We start from the raw sequence: 13,665 nt of genomic DNA, 5'->3' as shown, positions 1-13,665 counted from the left end.
GTAAGCAGAGCCATGTACAGACACAGCCCGCCCCCGGCCCCACCTCCTCAGATCACTTCAGAAGTGGCGGGGGAGGGGGGGGTAGGGGGCAGGGGGTAGGAGGGTGAAGCTGCCTGGAAGACTCCAGCCCAGCATGCCCAGGTAAGGGGCCACATTCCCAGTGCAGGTTGCTGGTCCATTTCTGCTCCCATCTCTGAGATAAGCTAGGAAGGCTTCATTGGGTCAGCCATCCAGGTGTTTTCTTGAGCAGCAGGAAGCTTTTCATTTAATGTAGAAAGCCTCCTATGCTCATTCAGATACATTCTTCCTCTTGCTTTGCTTTCCTCCTGAGGTACAGCAAGGGCCCCGGCTTTTCATGTTGCCCCTCCTCCAAGAGTCCTTTCTTCAGGCCCAGAATAATTAAATGCACCAAATGGATGGATTGGGCCCTTTTGTAAATCACCTCTAGGTCTGCATGGCAAGTGGATTGCATTTTCCTTTATTGGGTATTGCTAAATGTGCATACAGAACCTGTGCTGGGCTCTGCATAGACCTGATAAGTCACAGAGCGTTTTCTCCTTTTCATTCGCACAGCAGCCGAGTGACTCGGATTGAATAAGGGACACATTACTCATGTGTTACCGATGAGGACACAGGTTGGACCAGGGCACACAGGTGTCGGGGTAGGACCAGGGCCTCCCTCAGGTCTTCTGACTCCAAGTCCAGTCTCCCCTCTCTGTCCATTGCGCTAACTGTCTGGACTGGGAAAGCCCAGAGGATGCTGGGGTTCAGGTGCAGAAGGAGGAACCACCCTAGAATTAAGCCAGGGCTGTAGAGATTGCTCAGAACTGCTGACTGGGATGTGAGCCTGTTGACCATGGTGAGCCCCGAAACTGCCAACGTAGCGCACACACTCACACTCACACACACACACATACACACAGAGAGAGAGGGGGAGAGAGAGAGAGAGAGAAGAGACATGAGAGAGAACACAGAGCTGGACTAGCCACACAATAGCCAAGATGCCTTTCCTTACCCATGTAAAGTGATGTCACATCCTTTCCTAACGTGGTCTTGGGGCAGGGAGACCACATCTGACCCCTCTAAATGAGGGAAAGGAGCACTTCCATAGGAACTTGGCTTCTTGCCTGCTTCCATGCCTCTCCCAGATTAAGAGGAAGAGAGGATCCTCAGATGACCCTGATGCCAAGCAGCCAGCCACCTTCCTGCTACCAGCCAGCAGGAGCAGCCACCAAGTCTCTGTCCCTATCCCTTCCTGAACAGGGTTCCCAATTATGCATGGGTTGGCTTGCCTGGGGACCTCATCATGCCATTTGGGGTATGGCTTTTCTGCCACAGGGGCCACAAGTATTGGTTGAGGAGCTCCATCTGTCCTCCTTGGCCAAACCCATAAAGGCATAAGCTCCACTGACCCTGGAGAAGGGGACCAGCCCAGGACTAGCTGCTTACTGCCTGCCTACTGTACCCTCTGCTGAGGGCCCAGCAGCCAAGTCTTGTACCCTTTCCTGGGAGATACTTGATGTATAACCTTGAACTGGGATGGGCTTTGGCTAAGCAAGTGCATACTGGGGGTGGCGGTAAGCCACATCCTTGCACAGTGCCCGTCTCTCCATAGTGCTCGCTGTTGGTGTCATTTGATAAAGTATGACTGAACAGGGGTGGGTGCTGTAGGCCTGAGATTAGCCTATTATAAAATGCCCTCCAGACTACCTCAGGTACCAGGCTTCCAGATATGCAGGAAAGGTGGCCAGGGGTAGGGTGAATACCAACAGCCCTCTTGCCATCTAAGCCTTCCAAAGAGGCGTCTCTGGATGGCGTTCTTGCATGGGCATGCTGCCTCTTGTTTCTCTCTAGTCTCCAGGGCCGCTCCTGTCTTCTCTCCATCCCCTGTCTAGAATCTTCCTAGAAACACATCTTACCAGAGGAGAAAGAAGCTGGGGGTGGGGTGGGGGGGGGGAGTCTCCTTTCATCTTCCACTTTTGCACTGCCCCACCCTCTGAGCTTAAGTCAAAGCCAGTTCCTTCCTCTGTAGAGGGAGGAGGCTGCCGTGCGGGTAAACCAAGAGCCCACTGTCTTTGTGTTTCCTGAGCCCAGAAGAAAAAGGTGTGTTCCACCAAGATAGTGCTGCCTTTTGGATATCTCAGCCGGATGTTTGCCTTCCTGAGCAAGAAGAGCCAAATGTTATCAGCCATTTTATCTTCTTGATTCAAACAATTCTTCTGTCCAGGTTGTCTGCCAGTACACTTCCAAATAAGCTATTCGCTTGCTTTAACCACACACACACACCACCTTTCCCCCCTTAACCCACTTGCTCAGTTGTCTTGTTTATTCATTTCTGGCCAGTGCTCAAAAAGGGCTCATCCTGCCCAAGGTCATTGAGAGGCCACAGTGCCCCCTTTCCTCTGCTGAGGTGGGAGCCAGGCCCAGCTTGGCTTGGTCCACCTTGGATCTTGTGTCCCCTTCTCAAGTGCAGTATCATTAATCTCTTCTCATGACAAGTATATGGGGAAAAAAAATCAATCCACTTATGTGTTCTTCAAAGCCACAAGAGAAGTGAGGGCCTCCAGCTATAGGTCCCCAGGCAAGAGGAGCGCCACTCTTCCCTTCAGATGGTCTTAGCAGCTGCCATGGGACGGAGGAGGGATGTCACAGGAGCCAAGAGTGGGGAAGTGAGCCTTCTAAAGCTGAAGACAAGCGAGTGCCCATCACTCAGACTTGGTTTCCTCAAAACATGCTAGCTATAATCTGGAAGCTGCTAGCCTCACACTCACTGGAGGTTTCTAAATCAATAAGAGCTTGTTTTTATGATGGAAATTGTTTGGGGTTTTGCTTTGAGGGGGGGGCGTTGTTTTTGTTTTTGAAGACAGGATCTCAGTGTGTTGCTGGCCTGGAACTTGCTACATAGACCAGGCTAGCCTAGAACTAATAGAGATCTACCTGCCTCTGCCTCCCAAGTGCTAGGATTAAAGGTTTGTGCAACCATCTAAGGCCTATGATGAAATAATTTTTAAACAGCAGCCAAAGGTTAATCTGCTAAGAGAGTATAAAGCTGAGGCAGAATTCACCTGCTTGACAGGCTGGGGCTCTCACTAGGAAGGTGTGATGAGGTTAAGGACAGGCAAAGAGGAAGCCTAAGGCAGTGTCACCTTTGGCCATCCCTCCCCCAGGCATAGTACTCTGTGTCTCTGGCCTCCCTCTGTAGCCAAAGTACATTCTAAGCTTTCTTTCTACCAGCCTGGAGTTTCTACCTGAGATAATGTAACCAAAATGCATTGCGGTCAGACGTGCTTTAGCTGTCAGCTGGTTCGGTTAGGGTACTCTGCATCCATACTTCTTTGTCTTTTTTTTTTTTCTTTTTTAATCAAAGAGGGAAAAAGTTTAAATCCACCCCCCCCCCTTTGCTTCTCCTACAGGAGGTGAGTGTGTGGGTATCCTGTTAGGACAACTGGCAGCATCCCAGCCTTAGCCAACCTTCAGGTTACCATTCCCACCCCATCCCCTCCCTCCATCCCCTGCTCTGCACCCCAAAAGAGGACTCTGCCGCCATCATTACTGTTATGTTAAGATGCCCAAACTCTCCATGACATAGCCCATCCTCTGACCACTTCAATACTGCTGACTTTCATGCAGGGTATAAATGGAAGGGGTGGGGAGGGAGGGAGTAGCCAGTGGGGGGGGGAGAAGGAGGGATACAGAATGGAGACCTTTTTATTTTGTCTTAAATACACATACAAACGCACATACACACATACACACACTCAAATTCATCATTTAATGGATCCAAAATCAAAAGAGAAATGAAATGAAACATATACACAAACACCCAAAAAAAAATGAATTCAAAAATCCCTTTCCCAAAGATTTTTTTTCAAGGACACACAAAAAAAATTGCTTTTGTTTCCTGTCATGTTTTAATATCAATATTAACACAATGTGTAGTCTAAAACTAGTTCCTTTGTAGTTTGCATGGGATGTGAATGCTGTCTCAACGTGCCCAAATCTAGAAGACTGCATGAGCGTCAATTCAGATGTGAAAAAAAAAATCTTTCTTTCTTTCTCTCTCTCTCTCTCTCTCTCTCTCTCTCTCTCTCTCTCTCTCTCTCTCTCTCCTTTCTCCATATATATCTCTATTTCTATTGTGATAACTTGGTGGGCAGTGAAGCACCTCCGGTTGGTTGCCATACTGTGTTGAATGATCGTTTTATTTCATTTTTTTCTTCTATCTATTTCTGGAGCTCCAAGCTTCTTAGCGGTAGCCTGGGCTGAGTATTCCTGAGTCCCTGCTGATGTTTTCGCATGGCCTTGGTTGAGTGTTAGAAGTTGGGCCTCAGCTGTTTTGTTTTTTGTTTTTTGTTTTTTTTTTCTCGAGTGTTTGGCTTGTAATGATCGGTGCATGCCTGGCTTCTGGCCTCATACCCAGCTCTATTCTCTGTACACCAGTCCTGAATAGCTACAGTGCTCAACCGAATTTTGGCGCGCCCGCTTCCCCGGCAGGCTCCAACCCGGCGCGGCCCGGAGGCTTCCCGGGGGCCAACAGCCCAGGACCTGTCGCCGATCTCTACGGCCCTGCCAGCCAGGACTCCGGAGTCGGGAATTACATAAGTGCGGCCAGCCCACAGCCGGGCTCAGGCTTCGGCCACGGCATAGCTGTAAGTACCTGCCTCATACTGCCCTCCTCACCAACTCCACACAGACCATGGAGAGGAAAGCCCAGAGTGAAGGGCAGAGGAAGAGACAGGGTGACCCTGTCCCAGCTGAAGCCTCTGTCTGCTGGCCTATGGACCTCTCTATTTGCCACTCCCATCACTTTTGGTCTTTGCAACTTGAGCCCCTCATACAACCCGTGGCCCTGGCTACAAAGTAAAAGTAGGACACTTAAAACAAACAACAACAACAAAAACCACAGCTGGGTGAAAATAAGCAGAACTACCTAATCATGGTTTGCCAGGTGGGAAGTCCTGGCACTTCACCTCAGTGGGCAGCGTCCCCAGTCTCCTGCCCATTGGTGGCAGTGGCCCCTGGAAGGTGATAAGGACGCTCCCTCCCAGGCCATTTCCTTTGCTAACGTTTTTCTTACAGTTTCCAGGTTCCAAGTAAGTTCCCATTTTTTCGTCCTTTAGCTGCAGCTCCCCAAAGGCCAGATGCATTTGATATCTGTGATGCTCTGTGGTTCTATAATCTGACTAATCCAGGCGATGGAAATTTGCTTAAGAGATTTGCATGCTGTTTTCAGATTGTATTGTTCTTTTCCCTCCTGGTGTGTGAGCATGAATGTGCCTGAGCCCCACTTGCTGGCATCCCCCCTCCGTAATTTTTTTTTTTTGAAAGCAGGAAAAAACAAAACAAAACAAAACAAAAAAACAGGCAGCCAGCCTCTGCCCTAGCCAGATTCCTTCTTTTGGGAGGCAGTTTGGTTCTGAGTTGAGGTGAGGGGAGGAGGTTGTCTGCTGTCCCAGGTGACATCCTGCATCAGATACAGATATCTGGGAGAAAGCAGGCAGATTCTGTCTTTGGGACCATGCTGGGGAGACCAACCCCATGGCAAGAGCCTGGAGGGTGGGATCAGGACTGGAGCGGGGAGGGCAAGGCAACTCCATTTATGCCTCCTGGCACGCACACACACACACACACACACACACACACACACACACACACACACACACACACACTGCATCCTATCTATACATTCATGTGCATCTCAGCCAACCCTGGCCTGTGCTTCCTATGGCCTCATTCAATTCTGCTCCAAAGCCAGTATTACTCGAAATCAGTAGTTTGGTGATTCTGATCCCCCTCGGATCAACTGTAGTACCAAATCCAGAACACTGTTATTCAGCTTGGAGCTGCAGCAATTTGGGGACCTGTCAGTCAGCACTCAGAACACAACTCATTTCCATCCTCAGCAGCTAGAAACACATGCCCTGTTTGTGCTTGAACATCTGGGTCCTGGGACCTTCACATCGTGATGTTATTTCTGATATAATCACAGGCCGTTGGCACCGACATTTCTTAACCCCCACCCCACCCCCCAGATTAATCTGTTGAGACTGAGGACACAGATCTTTGTATTTGCTCTGGGGGGTTCATGGTCGTCGTCGTTTGGGGGCACGAGCCCCACTTTCCTACTCGACTTAACCACTCAGAGTCTGGCTCTTGGTTTCCTCTTGGGAAGCAGACACACTTGGGTGGGGAAGTCACAGGGCAGGAGGGAGGGAGCTGGGCATGGTGTCACCCTGACTCCCCATAGCACGGTGTCTCAGAATTACATATTCATGCTGGCCACCACCGACACTAGTCCTAGAGGTGATCTCCTTTCCCAAGATATGACAATCTGTTCCCATGAATGACCTTAACAATTGTGCAATTTTAGGGACCTTTGATTGCAACGGCCTTTACAAATGGATACCACTGAGCAGGTGCTTCCATTGCCAGCTTACTCTGAGGTACTACCATCTCTGCCATGCGTCTCCGCCCTGCCTGCGTGTTCGTACACGTATGCGCCCTGCTCATACGTGTACACACGTGCCCATCTCGTCACATCACATCTCTTTCCTCTCTCTCTGGACCCCCCCTTTCCAAGGAAGTGGGGACAAAAATGAAGCCAGTGCCTTTTATTCCCTCATGTCTTCCTTCAGCTTTTAATCATGGTCCTCACCGGCCTCCCCACCCCCAACCCCCTCTCTCGTTTTCCTCAGTTTGATTTGGTTCTTTTGGCTCCATTTCTGTGTCTTCCCCCCCCCCCACCTTCATCTTTTTCTTTCTTGAGTAGGAAACTGGAAGGTGATCTCATTACGTGCCCATTCCATGGAGAATGGAGGCAGGTAAACTGGTCTTGGGTCGGTCCTGGGACCACGTGATAGGGAGCAGAGCCGCTCTCAAAAGTCCTGTGAACCTGACCCTGTGGGCTGCTGGGGGCTCGGCCAATGGAGGTGGTGCAGCCTGACTCCATCTCTTAGTGAAAAGAAAACACTTTTTGCCAGTTAACTATGGAGTAATTATCAAGATTACCATACGAAAAGCAAATTAAATTAACAGCATCACCTGCCTAACGTGAATTTGGATCCCTGCCAGTTTCTTAACCTTTTAAACTGAGCTCAAGTTAATTAAACATTTTAAAATCACTTTGATGGGAATACAGAGGTGGTGGGGCAGGAGGGAGGGAGATCGGGGAGGTAGCAAGCAAGCCTCTTACCACTTTCTCCTCCAAAAATGAGGCAGAGAGCGTTGTCTTCCTCCTGGAAGCCGGAGTTCTGCCCTGGGCTGGCATAGAAGTTGGAGGATGAGAAGGCCAGTTAACGTGTCTCCTCAAGGGAAGGTGACGGCTGAGGCCTCACAATAGGTCCTACTTGGAAAATTCCCATTAGTTTTTCATTCCTGCAGCTGGAGGGAGGAGAAGCCAGCTCTGGGTTTGTCCTCTGTCCTGTAAAGGGGACTTGCTTTGAGCCTGAAGCGACCCCGTGACTCAGTAGCCCAGGACCATTTGAGCTACCCAGTTGAGCTGAGCTCCACAAATATTTTAGAGTCCTCCTTTTGCTGCTGCTGCTCAACTAACTCCACTGCCTCTCTTAACCAAGTAAACCCTGTGTATGAACACTCCCGTTCATTGCCCTCCATCACCGGCCGGAGCCACTAACAGTCTGAAAGAGGACTGCTTGCTACTAACTTAGCTGGGCTTGGGGGCTGGGGACAGTAAGGCTCCTTGGAAGGCGGGGAGGACTCACACAGCCAAGAACTCTGAGGCCTGAAGATGGCTTCAGCTGTCAAATAGAGACTCAAAGACTGCCCAGGCACTGAAGGCCAGCCACAGGGGCTGCCAGTGGCCACCCGTCACCCACTACTCCTTCCGCATAAGGCACTAGAACCTTACTCTAAGGAAGGTAGAGGCTGCCCCCCGGACTGTCTCCAGTGTCCAACCCTAAGACTCAGCTTCTACGTAAGAATAAAGTAGACAGGAAAGCAGCAGTTCAAATCCCACCCCTTCCAGTCAACTCACAGGATTATATAGGAGCTGTACACAGACTAGGCAGGCACAGGCACACCATTTGTCTCCAGAAGAGCCCAGGGCCCACAGGTAATCCAGGACAACCCAGTTAGCGAGCCTGAATCCTAGGCCCTGTTTTGGTTTTCTTGAACCAGAACTGGTTGTTTTCTGGGTCTTTTTTTTTTTTTTTTTTTTTTTTTTTTAGTTTAGTTTATTTATTTATTTATTATTGAGCATACAGTAGTCTGCCTCCATGTTTACCTGCAGGCCAGAAGAGGGCATCAGATCACATTACAAGTGGTCGTGAGCTACCATGTGGTTGCTGGAAATTGAACTCAGGACCTCTGGAAGAGCAGCCAGTGCTCTTAACCTCTGAGCCATCTCTCAGTACAAATTCACATTTTTCAGTTATTAACAGTTAACATTGACAGCTCTCTCTCTGTGTCTGTGTGTCTCTCTGTATCTCTCTGTGTCTCTGTGTGTGTCTGTCTGTCTCTCTGTCTCTCTCTCTGTGGTATTTTTGTTTTTGTTTGTTTGTTTGTTTGTTTTTTGTTTTGTTTTGTTTTGAGACAAGGTTTCACTGTGTAGCCCTATCTGTCCTGGAACCCTCACTCTATAGAACAAGCTGGCCTACAGAGAGATCTCACAGTGAACTCACAGCGATCCGCCTGCCTCTGCCTCCCAAGTGCTGGGATTAAAGGCACCTGCCACCACAGCCCCATTGGCAGTTGTTTTTGTTTGTTTGTTTGTTTGTTTGCTTGTTTATTTTTTGTTTTTTAAAATTTTTTAAATTTTATGTGCATTGGTGTGTAGGTGTCAGACCCCTCAGAACTGGAGTTACAGACAGTTATGAGCTGCCATGTGTCGGTGCTGGGGACTGAATTTAGGTCCTCTGGAAGAGCAGACTTTGCTCTTAACCACTGAGCCATCTCTCCAGCCCCGGCAGTTTGTTTTTGCTTGTTTGTTTTGTTTTTTTTTTTTTTTTCAAAATATAGCCTTGAAAATAAAAATTTAAGCAGAAAGGGGATTTTTAGTCAATGTGTGATTTGACCAACTAGCCAAAGCCCGTACTGACTCTACCTCCCACCTGGCCTCCAGAACTTTCCAACCCCGTGTCAAATCTGTCAGGCATGGCTTAGATATCTGGTTACTAAGCTGGGAAATCAGCCATTAGCCCAGCTGTCCTCACGCACACATACACACACACACACACACACAGTCACACTACCTAGTCCTTTGACAACTGTAGTTAAGACCTCGCAATGAATCCTCCGTGTGCCTGACATTTCTCTTTGCTCCTTCCACCCCCACTTTATGTCTTCTCCGGGACACGCCTGACCTCCCTGCGCTACAGAGCATACCTGGATGTCCAGGCAAGACTGGGCGAAGTTTCTGAGTGGCCCTTTGTTTAGGTGACGCCCTAAGGCCTGGATCCCCACCAGCCTCACTCCTCATCCCAACCAGAGGTGGCACACTTCGGACTGAAGGTTGACTACAATCTCATCTCACCAATCGGCTGTACTATAAGACAACAGCTTTTAAACGTGTATATAACCCATGGTTTTGGTTTGGTTCCGTTTGTTTTTCTTGGTGGTCCTCCCTCTCCCTCCTCGTCTCCTTCCTCCTTTTAAATCTCCCTCAATCACATTTGGTAGTGGTTTTTGACTTAGTCCAGTAGTCACCTAGCTTAATATCTAGTCACAAGCTAACCATAGTATACTTGTTATATCTTAAGGAGTTTTCTTTCTTTCTTTCTTTCTTTTTTTCCTTAAAAAGAATTTTTGTTTTGTTCTGTTTTGATTCTGTTCTCACTTTTAAAGGATGCTGAGATGGTGATGTTAACTCTACATTTTTGGTACCAATTCTGAGACTGTAAGAATCTTCATCTGGGACTTCAGCACACACTGAAGTGAAATTGTGCTGTGTGGAGCGGGCGGCGGGCATAGACTCTGTCTTGTGTTGTAGAAGTGACATACAGTTGGCTGCTTAACACTGTCTAGCGGTTCCTTTTTGTGACGTCTCTTTGTTAACCTAAGTATATCTATTTTCGGCAATAAGGCAAGGACGGCCATGTTTTGAGGGTCCTCCTTTTCTATGAGTGCTTTTTTTTTTTCCTGTTCAAAGAGGTCATATTATAAGGTTTTTTGAAATTGTGACTTCTAAAAAACAAAAAAAAAAACAAAAAAACAAAAAAAGAAGAAATGTTGTAAATATAATCCCATTAACTACATAGAAACTATTAAGAAAGAGAGAATCAAAAATATTTTTGTGAGGGAGTTGCTCCCAGGCAGTTAGGTGCCCTGGAAGGAGGGGAGGGAACCCCGACAAAGCAGGTACTACAACACAAGAGCACCCAGCCGCCAGGGCGACCCGGGACTCCACTCTTAGCTGTTGGTGTGGTAGACCTAAGAACCGCATTAGCACCCTGCCAGCCTACCAGCCTCTCTGTGCACAGCATCAAATATCATGGTCAAGCTAGATTTTTATTTAAAATATGAAAAACTGCTTTTCCCAAGACAAACATTTTATAAAAGGAAAAAAAAGCTACAATTTTAATATTTAACATGTTTAAAGTTTCAAAGCACACTTGTTTTGGCTTAGGGGAGGGGCAGGGTGGGGACATTCTTTTTCAGTCTTAATTTTTAAATATCTGATCATTTTATATCGTCCGATCATTTCAGCACCTCCAAAGGTTCCCAGGATACTCTGCCTCTCTCCTCACCCTGTCCCCATCCTGCCCCCAGAGGGGGGCCCATGGGCCAGGAGTGGATAAGCCTGCATGAATACACCCTTTCTTCATTCACTTTCTATTTACAAATTAGGAAAGCAACTTTTTGGTTTATGTATATATATTTTTTTCTTTTTGATACCTCAGTGCTGCAAGTATCATCAGAGAGGCTATGGAAGAGTTCTTTTTTCTTTTCTTTTTTTAATTTATTGTAGATGTAAACAGAATTTTAAAAATAAAAAGTATAAACATCACTGCACTGTGACTGGTGGGAAAACTGACAGTTTCCTGTTTGCACATGTCTGACGTTTGGCTGTTATAATCTATGGTCCTCAGTTGGGGAAAGACACTTAGGATGAAGGATGTTTTTTAATTTAACTTGTTTTGTTTTTTTTTAAAGAAAAATAATGGTAATAGGTCGGCAACAGCAACTGCAGGAAGTACAGCTCAATGGGTGGCATTAAAGCATATTGTAGTATGGATATATATTTTTCTTTTTTAAAATGTGATATTGACATTTTATTAATATTTTTTAAATTGTTACGTTTATAAATTTGGTACTTAAGGCACAGCCAGTATGAGACACTGAATGCGACATTTACTATAACGAACTGCTGCACTCCTATTTTTATAAATTTTACTAACAAATAGACTAATATAGACATTCACAGATAATGGTAGCGCAGAAGCATCTTCAAACCAAAAGTCTCCAAAAAGCTAATTCAGAAAGGATGGGTAGAAGCCTGCTTCCATTCTAGTTAAGTGTGACTTTTTTTTTTTTAAAGAAAGAAAATCATGTCCTTTGTTTTTTAAAATAAAATGCTGGGTTGTTTGGTAACATGTTGGGTTGGTTTTTTTGTTTTGTTTTGTTTTGGTTTTTTGTTGTTTCTAAGTTTCCAAACAACCAAACTAAGTAAAATGCTGGATGCTTTTAAAATACAGAACTTAATTCACATCATAAAATAACAAAATAGAAGTTTTATTTTTAAAAACAACAAAGAGAAAGAGAGAGACACTAAACTCCCAGCGATTCGGTGTCTAGCAAGGGGATTAATTACTCTTTTGTCCATGTTAGAGATCTCCTGTCCCCAGCGCCCCCCTCCTCCACCTCCCGACCCCCGGATCCATTTTTCCACATCCCCATCACCTCATAGAAGACTCTTTGTTGCCCATCGTCTGTTAATAGTGTATAAAGTGGCTATCTTGTAAGCGTGCTGTCTTGGTACTAGCGTAGTGACTTTTTTTCTCCTCTTCTAGTACATATTGATAGGTATAACGTAATTAAGGTTTTAAAAAAAAAATAGACATAGTTATTCAGATTTAGGACCAGTAAGGATAGAACTTTCTCTTATTTATGAAAAGAAAAAAAAATGCTAATAATTTGGGGGCAGTTTTTTTTTTTCCTTTTTATTTTTTTATTTTTTCCTTTTCCTTTTCCAAGGTCAAATTTACTTTTATTTCTGCTGATTTGATGTGATTTCAACTAACCCAAGGTCTCACAATGTTCAAATGCCGGCCAACTCCACGGCGCTTAGTAGGTCCCCACCCCCCTCTCTTGTGAAGGGGCGTGCCATACTACCTTAAATGCAAACACTAGATATGCAAAACTGGATTTTTTTAATTTATTTTTTAAAAGAGGGAGGCGTGGTATATTAAAATGATTTTACTAAGAGAAAAAAAATATTTTTTTAAGGATGCTCAGAAGAAATTGATAATCTGTGTGAATATGTTTTAGATGTTTATATACATTTTTGAAGAGGCCCAGTAGCCCATAGCACAAATCTCGTGAACCTCTGATATGTTTTCAAGTGGCTACCTAGGTTAAGGTTCACATTACTACCCACCCCCGCATCTAGAAGTCCATTTTCGACAGTTTTTTGTGAATTCTTTTAACACTGATGTCCATCCTTGTCTTTGTTTCAGTTAAGCTCAATAGTGAGTGTGGGGAGCTCCTCTTACCTTCCCTGGGGAAGAAAGCATCTTGGCTTATGGCTCTTCCCTAGCATCAGCAGATAGGCAGCAGGGGACTCTGCCTTCCAGATCCATCTGCCTGAGACCCTGAGCTCCTCCCCTCCCAAAAGGGGAGATGGAGTGGCAGGTGACTCCTTGTCCGCTTCCTGCTTCAGCCTGGATGTGGGGCTAGTGGAGAGGACCGAGCCTCCGCTTGTGTGGTTCGTAGCCTTCTTCATGCCCATTGGGAAAAACCAAACAGCCTCACCACTCTGTCCCCATCGCTCATTGGCTTGATCCAAACGAAGCCTTTGCAATTTCTTTTTCTTGTTTTGTTTTGTTTACCCTTCATAACCATTCTCTTCATTTGAACTTGTAGCTTGGGCTTTAAGGTAGCATGGCTCGGTTGCTGTCGACTTAATGTGTCGCCACACAGCAATTCACAGCCAGTGAATGTTACACACATCTTGCTAGACTAGTATAAAATTCATTGGGTAAGTGTTGGTTTTATTGACCTGAAAGGTGTTCGGTTTTATTTTTTTGGGGGGGTGGGGATTTGTTTGGGGGGGGTTGTTTTTTTTCTTTTGTTCCTTTTTTCATTTGAGATTTTTTTTGGGGGGGAGGGAATATTTTTTGGTTCCAAGTAGGAAAAAAAACGAAAGCTATTTTGATCCTTAGTGCAAACGAGGGCTAGGGACTTAGCCGCCACCATCACCACCACACCGTTTCTGCCATTCACTCACTACGGCGTCATCTTCAAGAATAAAGCAATATAGTTTACTACATTTTTTTAAATTGAAGGTCAGCCATGCTTTCTGTATTATATTGCATATGAAATTGTTTACAAAAGAAACACTAACCCATACTTCTCTTTATGAGTTGAAAGTGACACACGGGGGGGGGGGGGGGGGGGCGGGGTTCAGAGGGCAGGTGAAGGAGGAGAGAGGTTGTTTTTGTTTTGTTTTGTTTTGTCTTGTTCTGTTTTGTTGGGTTTTGGTTTGGGTTT

At 46.0% G+C, this 13,665-nt stretch overlaps 1 protein-coding gene across 10 annotated transcripts in view; it reads left to right on the top strand.

Annotated features, from left to right (window-relative positions):
* The window catches only part of MSI2 (musashi RNA binding protein 2), a 361,149-nt gene extending 349,710 nt beyond the window's left edge, over positions 1-11,439 (top strand). For 4 of the 10 annotated variants that reach the window (XM_084749553.1, XM_084749552.1, XM_084749549.1 and 1 more), the window contains 3 exons: positions 4,495-4,649; positions 6,371-6,443; positions 9,336-11,439. In XM_084749553.1, coding sequence (XP_084605679.1) covers positions 4,495-4,649; positions 6,371-6,412 — 197 coding nt within the window. In that variant the 3' untranslated portion in view covers positions 6,413-6,443; positions 9,336-11,439. Of the gene's footprint in view, positions 1-4,440; positions 4,650-6,370; positions 6,444-9,335 lie in introns of all 10 variants that reach the window. The other 6 variants (XM_084749551.1, XM_084749548.1, XM_084749555.1 and 3 more) reach the window with 2 other exon arrangements.
* Positions 11,440-13,665: the final 2,226 nt, after the last annotated feature.

Source organism: Acomys minous, assembly GCF_964271855.1.
Source record: "Acomys minous genome assembly, chromosome: 12".
NCBI classification, from domain to species: domain Eukaryota; kingdom Metazoa; phylum Chordata; class Mammalia; order Rodentia; family Muridae; genus Acomys; species Acomys minous.
This window is presented reverse-complemented; position numbering and strand designations above follow the sequence as displayed.